The 20,949-nt window shown below is 44.6% G+C and overlaps 1 protein-coding gene across 5 annotated transcripts in view; it reads left to right on the forward strand.

Moving 5' to 3' along the window:
• Positions 1 to 20,288, forward strand: part of LOC133542888 (dual specificity calcium/calmodulin-dependent 3',5'-cyclic nucleotide phosphodiesterase 1B-like) — an 89,268-nt gene extending 68,980 nt beyond the window's left edge. For all 5 annotated transcript variants that reach the window (XM_061887130.1, XM_061887147.1, XM_061887161.1 and 2 more), the window contains 4 exons: positions 3,438 to 3,519; positions 3,590 to 3,707; positions 15,239 to 15,375; positions 19,917 to 20,288. In XM_061887130.1, the coding sequence (XP_061743114.1) occupies positions 3,438 to 3,519; positions 3,590 to 3,707; positions 15,239 to 15,375; positions 19,917 to 20,014 (435 nt within the window). In that variant the 3' untranslated portion in view covers positions 20,015 to 20,288. The remainder of the gene's footprint in view (positions 1 to 3,437; positions 3,520 to 3,589; positions 3,708 to 15,238; positions 15,376 to 19,916) is intronic.
• The last annotated feature ends 661 nt before the right edge of the window (positions 20,289 to 20,949 follow it).

Genomic DNA, 20,949 nt, shown 5'->3' on the forward strand with positions numbered 1-20,949 from the left:
ACCCAAAGCTCATGACCATAGATGAGGAGGGGAACGTACATCAACCGGTAAATTGAGAGCTTTGCCTTCCGGCTCAGCTCCTTCTTCACCACAACGGATCAGTAAAACGTCCGCATTTCTGAAGACGCCGCACCGATCCGCCTGTCGATCTCACCTTCCACTCTTCTTCCACTCGTATACAAGACTCCTAGGTACTTGAACTCCTCCACTTGGGGCGGGGTCTCCTCCCCAACCCGGAGATGGCACTCCACCCTTTTCCGGGAGAGAACCATGGACTCAGACTTGGAGGTGCAGATTCTCATTCCGGTCGCTTCACACTCGGTGAGAGCTGAAGATGCCGGCCAGATGAAGCCATCAGGACCACATCATCTGCAAAAAGCAGAGACCTGATCCCACGGCCACTAAACCGGAATCCCTCAACGCCCTGACTGCGCCTAGAAATTCTGTCTTTAAAAATTATGAACAGAATCGGTGACAAAGGGCAGCCTTGGCGGAGTCCAGCCCTCACTGGAAATGTGTCCGACTTGCGGACCAAGCTCTGACACTGATCATACAGGGAGCGGACCGCCACAATAAGACAGTCCGATACCCCATACTCTCTGAGCACTCCTCACAGGACTTTCCGAAGGACACGGTCGAATGCCTTCTCCAAGTCCACAAAGCACATGTAGACTGGTTGGGCAAACTCCCATGCACCCTAAGGAACCCTGCCGAGAGTATAGAGCTGGTTCACAGTTCCACGACCAGGACGAAAACCACACTGTTCCTCATGAATCCGAGGTTCGACTACCCGGCGTAGCCTCCTCTCCAGTACACCTGAATAAACCTTACTGGGAAGGCTGAGGAGTGTGATCCCACAATAGTTAGAACACACCCTTCAGTCCCCCTTCTTAAAGAGAAGGACGTCCACCCCGGTCTGCCAATCCAGAGGTACCGCCCCCGCTGTCTACGCGATGCTGCAGAGATATCTCAACCAAGACAGCCCCACAGCATCCAGAGCCTTAAGGAACTCCGGGCAGTTCTCATCCACCCTTGGGGCCTTGCCACCGAGGAGTTTTTTAACTACCTCTGCAACCTCAGCCCCAGAAATAGGAGAGCCCACCACAGATTCCCCAGGCACTGCTTCCTCATAGGAAGACGTGTTGGTGGGATTGAGGAGGTCTTTAAGTATTCCTTCCACCTTCCACCTATCCACTACATCCGCAGTTGAGATCAGCAGATCACCATCCGCACCATACACGGTGTTGACAGTGTACTGCCTCCCCTTCCTGAGGCGGCGGATGGTGGTCCAGAATTGCTTCGAAGCCGTCCGAATGTCATTTTCAATGGCTCCCCCGAACTCCTCCCATGTACGAGTTTTGCCTCTGCGACCGCTGAAGCTGCACACCGCTTGGCCCGTCGGTTCCTGTCCACTGCCTCCGGAGTCCTATAAGCCAAAATAACCCGATAGGACCTCTTCTTCAGCTTGACGGCATCCCTCACCGCTGGTGTCCACCAAGGGGTTCTAGGATTACCGCCCCGACAGGCACCAACTACCTTGCTGCCACAGCTCCAATTGGCCGCCTCGACAATAGAGGCGCGGAACTTGGTCCACTCGAACTCAATGTCCAGCACCTCCCTCGTGACATGTTCAAAGTTCTTCCGGAGGTGGGAATTGAAACTCTGACAGGAGACTCTGCCAGACGTTCCCAGCAGACCCTCACAATGCGCTTGGACCTGCCAGGTCTGTCCGGCATCCTCCCCCACCATCGCAGCCAACTCACCACCAGGTGGTGATCAGTAGAAAGCTCCGCCCCTTTCTTCACCCAAGTGTCCAAAACATGAGGCCGCAAATCCGATGACACAACTACAATGTCCATCATGGAACTGCGGCCTAAGGTGTCCTGGTGCCAAGTGCACATATGGACACCCTTATGTTTGAACACGGCGTTTGTTATGGACAAACTGTGACGAGCACAAAAGTCCGATAACAAAACACCACTCGGGTTCAGATCCGGGCGGCCATTCTTCCCTATCACGCCTCTCCAGGTTTCACTGTCGTTGCCAACATGAGCGTTGAAGTCCCCTAGTAGGACAAGGGAATCACCCGGGGGACCACTCTCCAGTACTCCCTCGAGTGTAAAGGGTGGGTACTCTGAACAGTTGTTTGGTGCGTAAGCACAAACAGTTAGGACCCGTCCCCCCACCCGAAAGCGGAGGGAGGCTACCCTTTCGTCCACTGGGTTGAACTCCAACGTGCAGGCTTTAAGCCGGGGGGGAACAAGTATTGCCACCCCAGCCCGTCGCCTCTCACTGCCGGCAACACCAGAGTGGAAGAGAGCCCAGTCCCTCTCGAGAGAAGTGGTTCGAGAGCCCTTGCTGTGCGTCAAAGTGAGTCCGACTACATTCAGCCGGAATTTCTCTACTTCGCGCACTAGCTCAGGCTCCTTCCCCCCCAACTGAGGTGACGTTCCACGTCCCAAGAGCTAGCTTCTGTAGCCGAGGATTGGACCGCCAAGTGCCCTGCCTCCGGCTGCCGCCCAGCTCACATTGCACCCGACCTCTATGGCCCCTGCCATGGGTGGTGAGCCCTTTGGAGGAGTGACCCATAATGGGTAATGTGTAATATATACAAAACACTTTTTCATGTTTGGCACATTTTAGCTGCTTGATATTTCTTATTGATTACAAAACTCAGAGGAAGTCGTCAGGGAAGTAAACAAGGCAGGAGTCCAAATTTCATCCATCCATCCATCGATTTTCCACCGCTTATTCCCTTTGGGTTCACGGGGGGCGCTGGTGCCTATCTCAGCTACAATCGGGCAGAAGGCAGGGTACACCCTGGACAAGTCACTACCTCATCACAGGAGACCAAATTTCACATACTCTTTAATATTCAATGTTTTATCATTTATACTCATCATTGCGTTGTCGTCACGGTCTGATATGTTTTCTGTGTCGTCAGTTAGAAGCTCCTGTGTTGCCGTTTGACCAGAACGAGAAAGAAGATGAAATAGTCATATGTGACAGTAAAAACACATTTTATCACATTTTTTTATTTTTTTATCACATTTTATCACATTTTAGGGACGGCGTGGCGCAGTGGAAGAGTGGCCGTGTACAACCCGAGGGTCCCTGGTTCAAATCCCACCTAGTACCAACCTCGTCACGTCCGTTGTGTCCTGAGCAAGACACTTCACCCTTGCTCCTGATGGGTGCTGGTTGGCGCCTTGCATGGCAGCTCCCTCCATCAGTGTGTGAATGTGTGTGTGAATGGGTAAATGTGGAAGTAGTGTCAAAGCGCTTTGAGTACCTCGAAGGTAGAAAAGCGCTATACAAGTACAACCCATTTATCATTTATCATTTATCTGATATTTTGTGCACGAGTCACATGACCTGTTAGGTGTTATTTGGAGGGGAATGCCTTTTAAGTTATTTCTTCTTTCTCCCACGGGGAGGGTGATAGAGAGGCGGAGCTGGGCCTACCCTTCTCTCCTCTGTGTGACCGAAAAAGCACACTGGTGGCCGAGTCTCAGATCGGTACGTTGGACAAAATATTTCTGCAATCTTCTTCATTTCAGTACGTTGACGTTGAACTTCCTTCCTGCAGGTTTCATTGACTTCATCGTTTACCCGACATTCTCCTTGCTGACCGACATGGCTGAGAAGATTGTGGTTCCTTTAGTGGAAGAGAACCCTGGTCCACTGGACCCCTGTAATAGACACAGGTAGAGCACACACACACACACACACACACACACACACGTATGCACACACACACACACGTTCTTGTATTTGTTACCTTCTTGAGACCTCTGAAAAATGTCTACCTCTTAAGACCACCCTTTCTAGATATATAAAGATGTGTATTTGCAGCATTAATAATATATACATACTATGCAAATATAAGAATAGCTTGTGAAAAATTAGTTTAAATTTCACAAGAATAGAGTCACAATTTCACAGGAAAAACTTTGAATTTTGGCAGTGTTATTATAAAAGTCGTAATTTTTCTCAACCCAAGTCAGTGTTTGACAAGAACGACTGAACATTTGTGCAATATTCTGAGAAGAGCTGGAATTTTACTCAATAAAAGTCGCCATTTTACAAGAAAAGCTTAACAAAAGCCACAATGTTATAAGAAAACTTTAAAATGTGGGCAATATTATAATAATAATCGGAATTTTACTTGGCAAAATGATGACAAAAGTCATCGTTTTACTCAAAAAATGTCACTGTTAAACAAGAACAACAAAAAAAATTGTCAATATTGTGATAAAAGCCAGAATTTTATATGACAAATGTCACCATCTTGCATTAAAAAGTAATAATTTTACATAAAAAAGTGCTAATTGTCAGAGAAAATATTGCAATATTACAAAAACAGAAAGAATATGAGTAATTGTTCCCAATTTTTTAAGAAAAAAGTCGACAAATTGTGAGAAAAAGTCTGTTTTTAGTTAAAAACGTTTGTTTTTTGTTGTTGTTTTTTTGTAATGGTTTTTCATCTTCATTATTTACTTCAAGTTATTACAGTATTTCTCTATATACATATTTTTGTTGTTGTTTTAAATTAATTTTGGACGAAGGGGATTCATTTAATTTTCTTACACGCACTTGTTATTTCATATGTTGACCAGAGGGGGAGCACTTCTAAAAGCGACACACAGTCAATTTGAAAAATCCATCCTTTTTGGGACCACCCTCATTTTGATAGATGTCACCAGCAGGGGTGCAAATGAGACATTGTCTATTAGATGCAATGTTATTGGGACCATGATTTATGTCATCACTTGTTCACACCTCCTCATATGGAACTACTTTTCCGTCTTCATGTCTCAAGAAGGGTAAAAACACACACACACACACACACACACACACGTAAAACACACACAAATACACGCAAGGACACACACAAAAACACACACACACACAAGCAGCTACTGTATTGTTGACATGATCACTTGAAGATTGAGAATTGTTCTTTTAAGAGATACTCCATTTTTTTTATTAAGAATAATGTTTCCCACAGGACAGTATGAAAATAGAAAAAAAAAAACTATTCCAGGGTTAAACTGTGACCATCATAAAATATGTACTGTATTTACAATGTGAAGATAAATTAATCACTGATGGAAACACAAATATACCCCACCTTAACTGTAATAACAATACATGACTCACACAGTGAATTGGAATATAAGTACCGTATTTTCCATACTACAAGGCGCACTTAAAATCTTTTTTTGTTTCTCAAAACTTGACAGTGCGCCTTTTAACTTTGGACTCCTAATGTAAGGAACAAGGTTGGTTGTGCTTACCGACCTCAAAGCTTTGTTATTTGGTACATGGTGTAATGATAAGTGTGACCCGTAGATGGCAGTCAAAGCAGTCAAAGCATAAGCGATAAGTGTATATTGCCACTATGATGGCAATATGTCTCAGGTGAACAACACCAACATTTTAAATGTTCCATCGAAAATATAGAACATTACACATGGCGCTCAAAAATCTATCAAAATGTTTTAGCTTGATGGATTGTACTGTGCTACAACATAGGAGTATTACTATGGTGAGTGTGTATAAGGTAAGACATATTATCTGGTGTTTTGTTCCGCAATATAATGCAAAAGCAACTTTTTTTACCCTCTGGTACCTGCTGATCTGTATTTGGGACTTGCATGAGTGCGGGAAAAATGGCGCTTGTCCGCCATTTTGTGGTCTGTGCTGACACCGTAGTCGATAATCTTTTTCTTGTTCTCTATCTTCTTGTTATGGGACATTCATCCTCCGCTGTTGCCATTTCTAATATAAAGTAGTGTAAAGTTCTTACTTATGTCTGTCAGTAAACTCACTATGAAAGCGCTAAAACATACCGGTGTCATGAGTTTACATTATTCACCCAAGGAACTTTAGTTATTAGTGTTCCGATCGGACGGTTTTTCACGGGTCACATATCCGGTGTTGTTGTTTCCGGATGAGGAGATTCCGCTCAGTTATTGATTGAAGTAAAGTCTGAATGTCATTAAAACAGTTAGCTCCATCTTTTGACACTTCTTCCACTCCCCTCCTTGCACGATACACCGCTCCAACAAAGATGACAGGGAGAAGACGATGTCGAAAGTGAGTCACGTAAATAAGACCGGCGCATAGAATAGAATAGAATAGAATGTCATTATATTTGCATATAATGAGATTAAAGACTCCAACTTAAGGTGCGGTAGTGGGAACAAATATGGGGTGAAATAAATTACATAAGAGGTAAAAAGGAAAAACTAACAATTGAAATAAACAGACCACTATCCAATAACTCCTCTCTGAGCTGCTACCTTACCGTGGTAGAGGAGTTTGCGTGTCCCAATGATCCTGGGAGCTATGTTGTCTGGGGGCTTTCATGCCCCCTGGTAGGGTCTCCCAAGACAAACAGATCCTAGGTGAGTTATCAGACAAAGAGCAGCTCAAAGACTTCTATGGAATTACAACAAAATGGACTCAGATTTCCCTTGCCCGGACGCGGTTCACCGGGGCCCCGCTCTGGAGCCAGGCCCGGAGTTGGGGCACGATGGCGAGCGCCTGGTGGCCGGACCTCTCCCCATGGGGCAACGTGGGTCATCCCTCCAATGGGCTCACCACTCATAGGAGGGGCCATAGAGGTCGGGTGCATTGTGAGCTGGGCAACAGCCAAAGGCAGGGCACTTGGCCGTCCGATCCTCGGCTACAGAAGCTAGCTCTTGGGACGTGGAACGTCACCTCACTGGGGGGGAAGGAGCCTGAGCTAGTGCGCGAGGTAGAGAAGTTCCGGCTGGATATAGTCAGACTAACCTCGACGCACAGCAAGGCCTCTGGAACCAGTTCTCTCGAGAGGGACTGGACACTTTTCCACTCTGGCGTTGCCGGCAGTGAGAGAAGACGGGCTGGGGTGGCAATTCTCGTTGCCCCCCGGCTCAAAGCCTGCACGTTGGAGTTCAACCCAGTGGACGAGAGGGTAGCTTCCCTCCGCCTTCGGGTGGGGGGACGGGTCCTGACTGTTGTTTGTGCTTACGCAACAAACAGCAGTTCAGAGTACCCACCCTTTTTGGGTACACTCGAGGGAGTACTGGAAAGTGCTCCGCCGGGTGATTCCCTTGTCCTACTGGGAGACTTCAACGCTCATGTTGGCAACGACAGTGAAACCTGGAGAGGCGTGATTGGGAAGAATGGCCGCCCGGATCTAAACCCGAGTGGTGTTTTGTTATTGGACTTTTGTGCTCGTCACGGATTGTCCATAACGAACACCATGTTCAAACATAAGGGTGTCCATATGTGCACATGGCACCAGGACACCCTAGGCCGCAGTTCCATGATCGACTTTGTAGTTGTGTCATCGGATTTGGGGCCTCATGTTTTGGACACTCGGGTGAAAAGAGGGGCGGAGCTTTCTACCGATCACCACCTGGTGGTGAGTTGGCTGCGATGCTGGGGGAGGATGCCGGACAAACCTGGGAGGCCCAAACGCATTGTGAGGGTCTGCTGGGAACGTCTGGCAGAGTCTCCTGTCAGAAAGAGTTTCAATTCCCACCTCCGGAAGAACTTTGAACATGTCACGATGGAGGTGCGAGACGTTGAGTCCGAGTGGACCATGTTCCGAATCTCTATTGTCGAGGCGGTTGATTGGAGCTGTGGCCGCAAGGTTGTCGGTGCCTGTCGTGGCGGTAATCCCAGAACCCGTTGGTGGACACCAGCAGTGAGAGATGCCGTCAAGCTGAAGAAGGAGTCCTATCGGGTTCTTTTGGCTCATAGGACTCCGGAAGCAGTGGACGGGTACCGACGGGCCAAGCGGTGTGCAGCTTTAGCGGTCGCTGAGGCAAAAACTCGGACATGGGAAGAGTTCGGGAAAGCCATGGAAAACGACTTCCGGACCGCTTTGAAGCGATTCTGGACCACCATACGGCGCCTCAGGAAGGGGAAGCAGTGCAGTATCAACACCGTGTATGGTGTGGATGGTGTTCTGCTGACTTTGACTGCGGATGTTGTGGATCGGTGGAGGGAATACTTCGAAGACCTCCTCAATCCCACCAACACATCTTCCTTTGCTGAAGCGGTGCCTGGGGAATCTGTGGTGGGCTCTCCTATTTCTGGGGCTGAGGTTGCTGAGGTAGTTAAAAAGCTCCTCTGCGGCAAGGCCCCGGGGGTAGATGAGATCGGCCCGGAGTTCCTTAAGGCTCTGGATGCTGTGGGTCTGTCTTGGTTGACAAGACTCTGCAGCATCGCGTGGACATCGGGGGCAGTACCTCTGGATTGGCAGACCGGGGTGGTGGTCCCTCTCTTTAAGAAGGCGGACCGGAGGGTGTGTTCCAACTATCGTGGGATCACACTCCTCAGCCTTCCCGGTAAGGTTTATTCAGGTGTACTGGAGTCCGAGTGGACCATGTTCCGAACCTCTATTGTCGAGGTGGCTGATTGGAGCTGTGGCCGCAAGGTTGTTGGTGCCTGTCGTGGCGGTAATCCCAGAACCCGTTGGTGGACACCAGCAGTGAGAGATGCCGTCAAGCTGAAGAAGGAGTCCTATCGGGTTCTTTTGGCTCATAGGACTCCGGAGGCAGTGGACGGGTACCGACGGGCCAAGCGGTGTGCAGCTTTAGCGGTCGCGGAGGCAAAAACTCGGACATGGGAAGAGTTCGGGGAAGCAATGGAAAACGACTTCCGGACGGCTTCGAAGCGATTCTGGACCACCATACTGCGCCTCAGGAAGGGGAAGCAGTGCAGTATCAACACCATGTATGGTGTGGATGGTGTTCTGCTGACTTCGACTGCGGATGTTGTGGATCGGTGGAGGGAATACTTCGAAGACCTCCTCAATCCCACCAACACGTCTTCCTTTGCTGAAGCGGTGCCTGGGGAATCTGTGGTGGGCTCTCCTATTTCTGGGGCTGAGGTTGCTGAGGTAGTTAAAAAGCTCCTCGGCGGCAAGGCCCCGGGGATAGATGAGATCCGCCCGGAGTTCCTTAAGGCTCTGGATGCTGTGGGTCTGTCTTGATTGACAAGACTCTGCAGCATCGCGTGGACATCGGGGGCGGTACCTCTGGATTGGCAGACCGGGGTGGTGGTACCTCTCTTTAAGAAGGGGGACCGGAGGGTGTGTTCCAACTATCGTGGGATCACACTCCTCAGCCTTCCTGGTAAGGTTTATTCAGGTGTACTGGAGAGGAGGCTACGCCGGATAGTGGAACCTCGGATTCAGGAGGAACAGTGTGGTTTTCGTCCTGGTCGTGGAACTGTGGACCAGCTCTATTCTCTCGGCAGAGTTCTTGAGGGTGCATGGGAGTTTGCCCAACCAGTCTACATGTGCTTTGTGGACTTGGAGAAGGCATTCGACCATGTCCCTCGGGAAGTCCTGTGGGGAGTGCTCAGAGAGTATGGGGTACCGGACTGTCTTATTATGGCGGTCCGCTCTCCGTATGATTGGTGTCAGAGCTTGGTCCGCATTGCTGGCAGTAAGTCGGACTCGTTTCCAGTGAGGGTTGGACTCCGCCAAGACTGTCCTTTTTTCACCGATTCTGTTCATAACTTTTATGGACAGAATTTCTAGGCGCAGTCAAGGCGTTGAGGGCTTCCGGTTTGGTGGCCGCGGGATTAAGTCTCTGCTTTTTGCAGATGATGTGGTCCTGATGGCTTCATCTGGCCGGGATCTTCAGCTCTCACTGGATCGGTTCGCAGCCGAGTGTGAAGCGACCGGAATGAGAATCAGTACCTCCAGGTCAGAGTCCATGGTTCTCGCCCGGAAAAGGGTGCAGTGCCATCTCCAGGTTGGGGAGGAGACACTGCCCCAAGTGGAGGAGTTCAAGTACCTAGGAGTCTTGTTCACGAGTGGGGGAATAGTGGATCGTGAGATCGACAGGCGGATCGGTCCGGCGTCTTCAGTAATGCGGACGTTTTACTGATCCGTTGTGGTGAAGAAGCAGCTGAGCCGGAAGGCAAAGCTCTCAATTTACCGGTCGATCTACGTTCCCATCCTCACCTATGGTCATGAGCTTTGGGTCATGACCGAAAGGATAAGATCACGGGTACAAGCGGCCGAAATGAGTTTCCTCCGCCGGGTGGCGGGGCTCTCCCTTAGAGATAGGGTGCCATCCGGGAGGAACTCAAAGTAAAGCCGCTGCTGCTCCACATCGAGAGGAGCCAGATGAGGTGGCTCGGGCATCTGGTCAGGATGCCACCCGATTGCCTCCCTAGGGAGGTGTTTAGGGCACGTCCAACCGGTAGGAGGCCACGGGGAAGACCCAGGACACGTTGGGAAGACTATGTCTCCCGGCTGGCCTGTGAACGCCTCGGGATCCCCCGAGAAGAGCTGGACGAAGTGGCTGGGGAGAGGGAAGTCTGGGCTTCCCTGCTTAGGCTGCTTCCCCCGCGACCCGACCTCGGATAAGCGGAATATGATGGATGGATGGATGGATGGACTATCCAATAAAAATAATAGGCAATATACAATATACAAAACACTATAGAAGTACAAAATACAAAATACTGTACAATATACAGAACAAGACCAGAGTACCGAAGTAATAAAGAACAATCAGTGTCGGACGTATTGCACTCGAAGGGTAGTATTGTACAGTAGGGCATTAGGGCATGATATTGTATAGGGGTGAATTATTATTATTTTAAGTTAGAGTTCAACATGGTGACATCTTCGGGAAAGAAGCTGTCTCCGAGCCTGTTTGTTCTGGCTCTGATGCACCTGCAGCGCCTGCCTGATGGTAGCAAGTCGAACAGGTGGAAGCCAGGGTGTGTGCTGTTCTTGGTAATGTTTTTTGCTCTGTTGAGGCAACGGGAGTTGTGTAAGTCCTTCAGGGAGGGCAGGGGACAGCCGATGATTTTTTGTGCAGACTTTATGACCCTCTGAATCGCCTGTTTGTCTGCTTCAGTGCAGCTGGCGTACCACACTGTTATGCAGTACGTCAGCAGGCTCTCGACAGCCGAGCGATAGAAGGTCACCATCAGCTGCCTCTCCAGTCTGTTCTTCCTCAGCACCCGGAAGCAAATGTCAGAAAGCGGCTTAAATATGATCTGTAAAACATCATCCATGCAACATTTTCACCAAAGAACCACCATTACATGTTATGTAGACCACAAGGAAGTATTTTACATTAAGAAAAAAAATCCTTATAATATGACTCTATAATATAAGAGTCACAGACATTTTAAAAAAAATGCGTTATGCTCTGGCTGCTCCTTGTTACTGTTGCGCCTTATATACGAAAACAGATCAAAAATAGACCATTCATCGGCAGTGTGCCTTATAATCCGATGCGCCCTATGGTCCAAAAAATACGGTAATGGGACTTACATCACAGACTTACTCTTTGTGGTAGTAATGGTTAAATGTTCAACAACTGGTTCATTTTGGGGACACCAGGGAGCAAAGCGCTCAAATTGTGTTTGAATTAAAATAATAAAAAATGCAAACTTTTGGCAGGTAACTCTCTGATAAATACAATTAACATTTAAAAAAAAAAGTGTTTCATGCCCTGGCTGCACCTTGGTACTGTTGCAAGGCAAAAACTGGGCTTTTATTTTTGTCACAATCCGTTGAATGGATCATGTTTTGTTTAGTTTTTGACTCCCTCAGTTTGTGTTTTGAGCACACCCATGGTTTTGTGTTTTGGTTGCCATTGCTGCAAATTAGTCTCACCTGCCTCTGATTAGTGTTCAGGACGCCTACCTGCTCTTGGGCACTAATCAGAGAGCTACTTAGTCTTGTGTTTTGCCACACTCAGTCTGGGTGTCCTATTTGCTTCATGCAACAGTTACGTTGTGTACTGTGGTTCATTTTATTTTTATCAGGTAGAATTTTCTTATATGATTGGATGTAGCATGTGTTTGCATTTGGTCACATATTACTTCAAAAGCCGTCTTTACTAAGGTCAAAGGGCATGTGTCCATCCATAGCGCTGCAGGCAGTTCCCAAAAAGTGGGAATCCCACCAGGAAGTAGGTGTCGGGTTATGGAGGAAGATTAAAGACCTTGGCAACATCTGGAAGAAGGTCCACACGAAGGGACAGAGGATAGGGGTCGGCGGTCACCAGACCAAAATCTATCACAGAAAATAGGCTAAGCAGCAAACTGATCAGCACCAAGACTAGACCCACACAGAGTGGTGCTCTACAGGAAAGGTATTTAAAGGCCTACTGAAACACACTACTACCCACCACGCAGTCTGATAGTTTATATATCAATGATGAAATATTAACATTACAACACATGCCAATACGGCCTTTTTAGTTTACTAAATTACAATTTTTAATTTCCCGGGAGTTTCGTCTTGGAAACATCGAGTAATGATGAAGTGTACGCAAGACGTCACAGGTTTTTAGGAAGTATGAGCGCTGCGCACACACAGAGCTAAAAGTCGTCTGCTTTAACGGCATATTTACACAGTAATTTGGAGATATGTGTTGCTGAATCTTTTGCAATTTGTTCAATTAATATTGGAGAAGTCACAGTAGAAAGATGGAGTTGGGAAGCTTTAGCCTTTGGCCACACAAACACACGGTGATTCCTTGTTTAAAATTCCTGAAGGTGAAACTTAACTATGGATCTGAGCGCGGTCAAGCTGACATGGATCCCTACCGAATTTCAACCAGCAGGTTTCGGTGAGAAAATTGTGGTTAAAAAGTCGCCACTTACCGGATATCAGCTGAGCTTGTGCCGTCCATAGCTGCCGTCGACTCCCCTGAGACTATGAGCAGGCCAGTCAAGTTCATCCACACCAAACTTTGTCATCCATGTCTTGATGAACCTTGCTTTGTGCACTGGTTTACAGTCATGTTGGAAGAGGAAGGGGCCACGCTCCAAACTGTTCCCAGAAGGTTGGTAGCACGGAATTGTCCAAAATGTTTTGGTATCCTGGAGCATTCAAAGTTCCTTTCACTGGAACTAAGGAGCCAAGCCCAACTCCTGAAATACAACCCCACACCATAATTCATACTCCACCAAATTTCACATAATGTACCATTCTCCTGGCAACCTCCAAACCCAGACTGGTGTATCAGATTGCCAGATGGAAAAGCGTGATTCATCACTCCAGAGAAGGCATCTCCACTGCTCTAGAGTCCAGTGGCGACATGCTTTACACCACTGTATTCCACACTTTGTATTGTACTTGGTGATATATGGCTTAGATGCAGCTGCTCGGCAATGGAAACCCATTCCATGAAGCTCTCTGCGTACTGCACGTGGGCTAATTGAAGGTCACATGAAGTTTGGAGCTCTGTAGCAACTGACTGCAGAAAGTCGGCAACCTCTTTGCACTATGCGCTTCAGCATCCGCTGACCCCTCTCTGTCAGTTTATGTAGCCTACCACTTCGTGGCTGAGTTGCTGTTGTTCCCAAATTCTTACATTTTCCTATAATAAAGCCGACAGTTTTTTTTGGAATATTCAGGAGCGAGGAAATGTCCCGACTGGATTTGCTGCACAGGTGGATTCCTGTGACGGTTCCACGCTGGAAAACACTGAGAGCAGCCCATTCTTTCACACATGTTTGTAGAAACATTCTCAATGCCTAAGTGCTTGATTGTACACACCTGTGGCCGGGCCAAGTGATTAGGATACCTGATTCTTATCATTTGGATGGGTGGAAAAATACTTTTGGCAATATAGTCCATGATAATATAGTGTTTGTTGTTTGTTTAAAATATGTGAAATTACATGCAGTACATGTATTTTTTTCCTGTCACAATGGAAAGTTAAATACACTTGGAAAGAAAATACGCATATTAATTCAGGACTTCCGTGGGCCACATTAATGATGTGACGGGGCAGACATGGCCCTCAGGGCCTCGAGTTTTACGCCTGTGTCTTAGAGTCTGTTGAAGATACATTTCTCTTTTGTAACAGTCGATAAGCCTCAACTTTGGAAACAAGGGGGAAGTGATAGAATAAAAGTAAAAATATAATGAAAAGTATTTAGTCAGTCACCGATTGTGCATGTTCTCCCACTTACGATGATGACAGAGGTCTGTAATTTTCATCATAGGTACACTTCAACTGTGAGAGACAGAATGTGAAAAAAAAAAAATCCAGGAATTCACATTGTAGGAATTTTAAAGAATTTATTTGTAAATTATGTTGGAAAATAAGTATTTGGTCAACCATTCAAAGCTCTCACTGATGGAAGGAGGTTTTGGCTCAAAATCTCACGATACATGGCCCCATTCATTCTTTCCTTAACACGGATCAATCGTCCTGTCCCCTTAGCAGAAAATCAGTCCCAAAGCATGATGTTTCCACCCACATGCTTCACAGTAGGTTTGGTGTTCTTGGGATGCAACTCAGTATTCTTCTTCCTCCAAACACGACGAGTGGAGTTTATACCAAAATGGATACATGGAGGAAGAAGAATACTGAATTGCATCCCAAGAACACCAGACCTACTGTGAAGCATGGGGCTGGGAACATCATGCTTTGGGGCTCTTTTTCTGCTAAGGGGACAGGACGATTGATCCGTGTTAAGGAAAGAATGAATGGGGCCATGTATCGTGAGATTTTGAGCCAAAACCTCCTTCCATCAGTGAGCACTTTGAATGGTTGACCAAATACTTATTTTCCAACATAATTTACAAATAAATTATTTAAAATTCCTACAATGTGATTCCCTGGATTTTTTTCACATTCTGTCTCTCACAGTTGAAGTGTACCTATGATGAAAATTACAGACCTATGTCATCATTTTAGGTGGGAGAACTTGCACAATCGGTGGCTTACTAAACACTTTTTTGCCCCACTGTAACTGTAGTGCATTCAAAGACCCCTGAATAACGTTATAAACAGACCTGGTTTTAAATACATGGGGAGACTCAACCCCTAGGAGATGCACCAATAATAATATAATCATGGTAATAATAACGATGTAATATTATGATTTGAAGATAGTCCTACATGTATAAGCTAATCTTTACTTTACAATACAAAGTAAAGGAAAACATGAGATTTATGCTTACATTTAAGTGAATAATAAAAATATTATCTGCGTATTTGGTGCTACACCCCTGCTGAACAATGATTGAGTCCAATAAGTTGAAGTAGTGAATATAATACCATAATACTCTTATCTTCATATTTACTGTAATCACTCAAATCTCTTTTGTCCGAGTCACTTCATAGACTGAGCTCTCAATGTCGTACTTAAGTGGATATAAGGGACATTTTATTTTGGTTGCCTGGTTACTACGTCCAGAAATAAAGTGCTCACATTGTCCCGGTCTGATGTTTGTTCTCAGTAATCTGTGGAAGGAGAGCTCCAGGGGGCTGCAGTGGAGTCTGGCCCACATCACGGCCGAGCTGGTCAGCTTCCGCTCCGCGTGGACGCGACACACCGACGACAACAAGCTGAAGTGGAAAGATAGCGGCTCGAATGGTCAGTCCGGTCTTCTTTTTACGTCTGTGATTGGTTATTTCAATGATGACTCTCAATCCCTTGGGGAAGAAATGCCAAACACATGAATAAATTTTAACCACATTTGCAAATAATGTGAAGTGAATTGATTTATTCAATCATAAAACCTTTAATTGTTTTACAATGTTTTAAGGCCGTGGTGTCCAAACTTTTTGACTTAGTGGCCGGATTGGACTAAAACCGACTGCGTGTAAAGTAACTATATATATATATATATATATATATATATATATATATATATATATATAGTTACTTTACTGATGGGTGCTGATTAGCGCCTTGCATGGCAGCTCCCTCCATCAGTGTGTGAATGTGTGTGTGAATGGGTAAATGTGGAAGTAGTGTCAAAGCGCTTTGAGTACCTTGAAGGTAGAAAAGCGCTATACAAGTACAACCCATTTATCATTTATTTATCATACACTTGTAAAGAACATAATGTCATGTCTGTCTTGAGTTTTCATCCACTTTCCTCCAGAAGGTCTTGTCTTTATCCATGTGATGTCGGATGAAACAAAAATTAAGCTGTTTGGCCACAATATCCAGCAATATGTTTGGAGGAGAAAAGGTGTGGCTTTTAATCCCAGGAACACCATGAATACGGTCAAGCATGGTGGTGGTAGTATTATGCTCCGGGAGAATTTTGCTGCCAATTCAAATGGTGCTTTTCACGGATTAAAGGGACAATTAAAAAGGAAAACTACCTCCAAATTGTTTAGGACAGGGGTCTCAAACTCACTTTACCTGGGGGCCACTGGATGCAGAGTCTGGTTGAGGCTGGGCTTCAAGAAAATATTTCCCCCCAAAAAATGTTGCATACTCCTCAGTATGTCTAGTTGTATAATGATGTTTCAAATTGTATACCTTGTGCACCGCAACTTTCTCGGTGTAAATAAGACACGTTGGGGTGCCCTTGTGCTCAACAAAGAAATATTGTATCCCCCACTTTTCCTGGAATTGTCTTTGCTCATCACAAACCTTTCTCTTCACTGCAGGGTTCGAAAAAGACATGTTTGGGGTTGTGGAATATATTTGTATTTAGCCAACGCACGGAGAATAATGTTATTTACACAATGTGTGTCGTTCCGCTTTTCCTCCCTAGAGCAACACGGCAGTCGGTGGATAATAGCGAGCACAAAAAAGTGATGGCTCCCGGAGTGTTATCCGGCGTCACATAGAAATATATGTAGTGTTCATCGTGTGAGGCAATGCAAATTGAACAATAAAAAAACAAATAACGGTTTGAATTGGTCTAGGTTATCAGGAACTGTTATTACTTACGGACAGGTGTCACGATGTGACTACAGCTAGGCACGTAAGAAAACTCTCGTCTCCATAGCAACATCTCTGTCTCTTTCAATTATATGCCGCTTTTCCACTAACGCAGGGGTAGGCAACCCGAACGTTGAAAGAGCCATTTTGGAGCCAAATAACACAACGCTGTCAAGGATCATTCATATAAAACTTGCGGGCTGCACTAACAATAAACTTTCATATCAAGGTGGGTGGCGCAAAAAAAACGTCTTGTGGGCTGCAATTGGCCCGCGGGCCGCGTGTCTGAGACCCCTGGTTTAGGACAACCTAAAATTATCAGCCCGGAGGTTGGGTCTCGTGGCGCAGTTGGGTGTTCCAACAGGACAATGACCACACGTCAAAAGTGGTAAAGGAATGGCTAAATCAGGCTAAAATTAATGTTTTAGAATGACCTTCCCAAAGTCCTCACTTAAATGTGTGGACAATGCTGAAGAAACAAGTCCATGTCAGAAAACCCACACATTTAGATGAACTGTACTAATTTTGTCAAGAGGAGTGGTCAAAAGTTCAACCAGAAGCTTGCCAGAAGTTTGTGGATGGCCACCAAAAGTGCCTTATTGCAGTGAAACTTGCCAAGGGACACGTAAGCAAATATTAACATTGCTGTATGTATACTTTTGACCCAGCAGATTTGCTCACATTTCCAATGGACCCATAATAAATACGCTCTCTCTGTATATATATATATATATATATATATATATATATATATATATATATATATATATATATATATATATATATATATATGTATATATATATATATATATATATAAATATATACTCTCTCTTCAAAGTTCTTTTCAACTTTCCCTTGAGGTACTTGTCCTCTATCGGCCCTGCGATGAGGTGGCGACTTGTCCAGGGTGTACCCCGCCTTCCGCCCGATTGTAGCTGAGATAGGCGCCAGCGCCCCCCGCGACCCCGACAGGGAATAAGCGGTAGAAAATGGATGGATGGATATATATATATATATATATATATATATATATATATATATATATATATATATATATATATATATATATATATATATATATATATATATATATATATATATATATGTGCATTTGTGTGTACATAATTTGTTAATATCATGTTTGAATAATAATGCAATGGATATATTATTGGTTATTAAGAGTAGGTGAATGTTTGACTCCTACTCTGTTTATTTCCGTGAAGACCTTCTTAAAGTTTTGTAATCAGTCAGAAATATCAACCAGCCAAAATACACAAAAAAATGGATACGTGTGGAGAAAGTGTTTTACATTGTTCCCATCATGCAGTCTAAATGATTGAAATAGGTTTATTTATTTTTCATTTTTGTGTATGTTGTTTGGCTGTTCTTTTTTATAATATCCACAAAGTCCAGCGAAGAGGTTGTGTAAGTGTGACCTTGTGTTTTGACGTTTTTCTTTTTTGTATTTAAGTATTTGTTTGCACTATGACTAGTGAAGGTTGTTTGGATTGTGTCATACAAGTAAATGCTGTGTTATTATTGGAAAGTACTTTCAAGGGCCATTGATCTGATTTACTCACATTGTCCACAAGATGGCAGCAATTATGTAGCATCAGGAGATCACCTTGATTTGAAAGCGCGCCAAAGTGCAATACTTTGTTGGATTTATGACATTTCACGGGCCAAAATGAAGAAGCTGGCGGTCCATAGTTTTGGACACCCTTGTTTTAAGGCATACTCTGACACTGTCAACTTTCAAACACATGTAAGAAAAAGTTAAGCACTGCAAAATGAAACTAAAATTAAAGTAAATCTAGAGAGATGTTAAGGCAAGCCTAATTCATTCATAGAGCAGAATTTGTACAAAAAGTAATTCAAAGTGCTTTACAGAAATGCACAGTAAAGCAACAAATACAATAATTATTAAAAAAAATCCTAATCACAAATGAAGTCATACAATTTTAATCCAAATTAAAATCAAAGAGTGTAGAAAAAACATGTTCATTTGTTATATGCACAATACAATAAGAGTGTTTTAAATCTGGATTCGAACACACCCAGCTGCACACACCTACACCATCACCCAGGGGTGGGCAAACTTTTTGGCTCAAGGGCCACATTGGCTTTTGAAATTTGACAGATAGGCCAGGCGAGCACATGATGCATTTCAAAGCATATCATACAGTATGTGTATATTTGCTTACATGTCCCTTGGCAGGTTTCACTGCAATAAGATGCTTTTTTGGTAGCCATTCATAAGCTTCTGGTTGAATTTTTGACTACTCCTCTTGACAAAATTGATGCGGTTCAGCTAAATTTGATGGTTTTCTGAAATTGACTTGTTTCTTCAGCATTGTCCACACGTTTAAGTCAGAACTTTGGGAAGGCCATTCTAAAACCTTCATTCTAGCCTGATGTAGCTATTCCTTTATCATGTTTGAGGTGTGGGTCATTGTCCTGTTGGAACACCCAACTGCGCCCAAGACCCAACCTCCGGGCTGATAATTTTAGGTTCTCCTGAAGAATTTGGAGGTAACCCTGCTTTTCCATTGTCCCATTTACTCTCTGTAAAAGCACCAGTTCAATTGGCAGCAAAACAGGCCCAGAGCATAAAACTACCGCCACCATGCTTGACGGTTGACATGGTGTTCCTGGTATAAAAGGCCTCACCTTTTCTCCTCCAAACATATTGCTGGGTATGGTGGCCAATTTTTTAAGCTTTTCAGGTGCATCTCTTTCCCACTTTTGCTTGATGTATAGCTTTAGTTGTTCAAAAGTCTGGGGTCTCCGTTACTCCGTTCTTTATTTTAGGCTTCATAATGTGCCACACATCTTCAATGGGAGAGGGGTCTGGACTACAGGCAGGCCGGTCTAGTACCCGCACTCTTTTACTATGAGGCCATGCTGTTGTAACACGTGCAGAACTGGCTTTTTACTTTGAATAGTAGAGTTTTAACTTGCACTTAATTTGACAATAGTTTTTTGAAGTGTTCCCGAGCCAATGTGGTGATATCCTTTACACACTGATGTCAGTTTTTGATGCAGTACCGCCTGAGGAATTAAAAGGTCACGGGCATTCAATGTTACATGCAGGGATTTCTCCGGATTCTCTGAATCTTTTAATGATATTACAGACCTTATATGGTGAAATCCCGGAATTCCTAAAATATTTGTATATCTCCATAAATGAGCTGTGAACATCATGTTGTTGTTTTTTTTATATATCTTGCAGGATTCTCCGAAGTAACAGTGATGAAAGATCAGAAAAATGCCCAAGAGGACCGGTCGCAGAAATCTAAACAAGACACCAAGAGAGACACAAAACAGTAGAGAGCACATTTTATTTGTATTATTTATAATGTATCTGATGACATCATTTGTAACACAGCTCTAAACTGAAGTGGCATTCAAGTGTAGGAGGATCAATTCATTACAACGTGTACGTGCTGGCCATGTTACACAAACTAGATGGTGTTATTAAATTAATTTACCAAAACATTGTAAGAAGTCCATTTTCTGGTTGAACACAAATCATTCCACTGCAGGAACTTTTCTATTCACCTGAGATTTTACAAATCACACAATAAAATACACTTTTCCGAGAGCCCACACATTTTCTTTAAATCATCCTTTTATTTTGTCAGCCTTGCGTGGGGCAGCATGTTAGCCGTCGTTGGCGTGATTTCGAGATGCAAATGGAATGATGCAGCGTGCATGTGAAGAAATATTTAATTACACCAGTAGTCTAACTAAAGGGTCGGAAAGCCGATATGTTGAAAGAGCCATATTGGACCACAAATAAGAAAAAAAAAATTGTCTAGAGCCGTAAAAAGTATAAAGTATAATGAAGGCAACACATTAAAGGCCTACTGAAATGAGATTGTCTTATTTAAACGGGGATAGCAGGTCCATTCTATGTGTCATACTTGATCATTTTGCGATATTGCCATATTTTTGCTGAAAGGATTTAGTAGAGAACATCCACTATAAAGTTCGCAACAGGAGAAAAGCCCGGCTTCTACCGGAAGTCGCATACGATGACGTCACTTGTTGATGGCTCCTCATATATTCACATTGTTTTTAATGGGAGCCTCCAACAAAAACAGCTATTCCGACCGCGAAAACGACAATTTCCCCATTAATTTGAGCGAGGATGAAAGATTTGTGTTTGAGGATATTGATACGGACTAGAAAAAAAAAAAAAAAGGTAAAAAAAACCGCGATTGCAATCGCGTTGCATTGAGACGGATTCATATGTTTTTAGA

Source organism: Nerophis ophidion, linkage group LG02 (assembly GCF_033978795.1).
Source record: "Nerophis ophidion isolate RoL-2023_Sa linkage group LG02, RoL_Noph_v1.0, whole genome shotgun sequence".
Taxonomy (NCBI): Eukaryota; Metazoa; Chordata; class Actinopteri; order Syngnathiformes; family Syngnathidae; genus Nerophis; species Nerophis ophidion.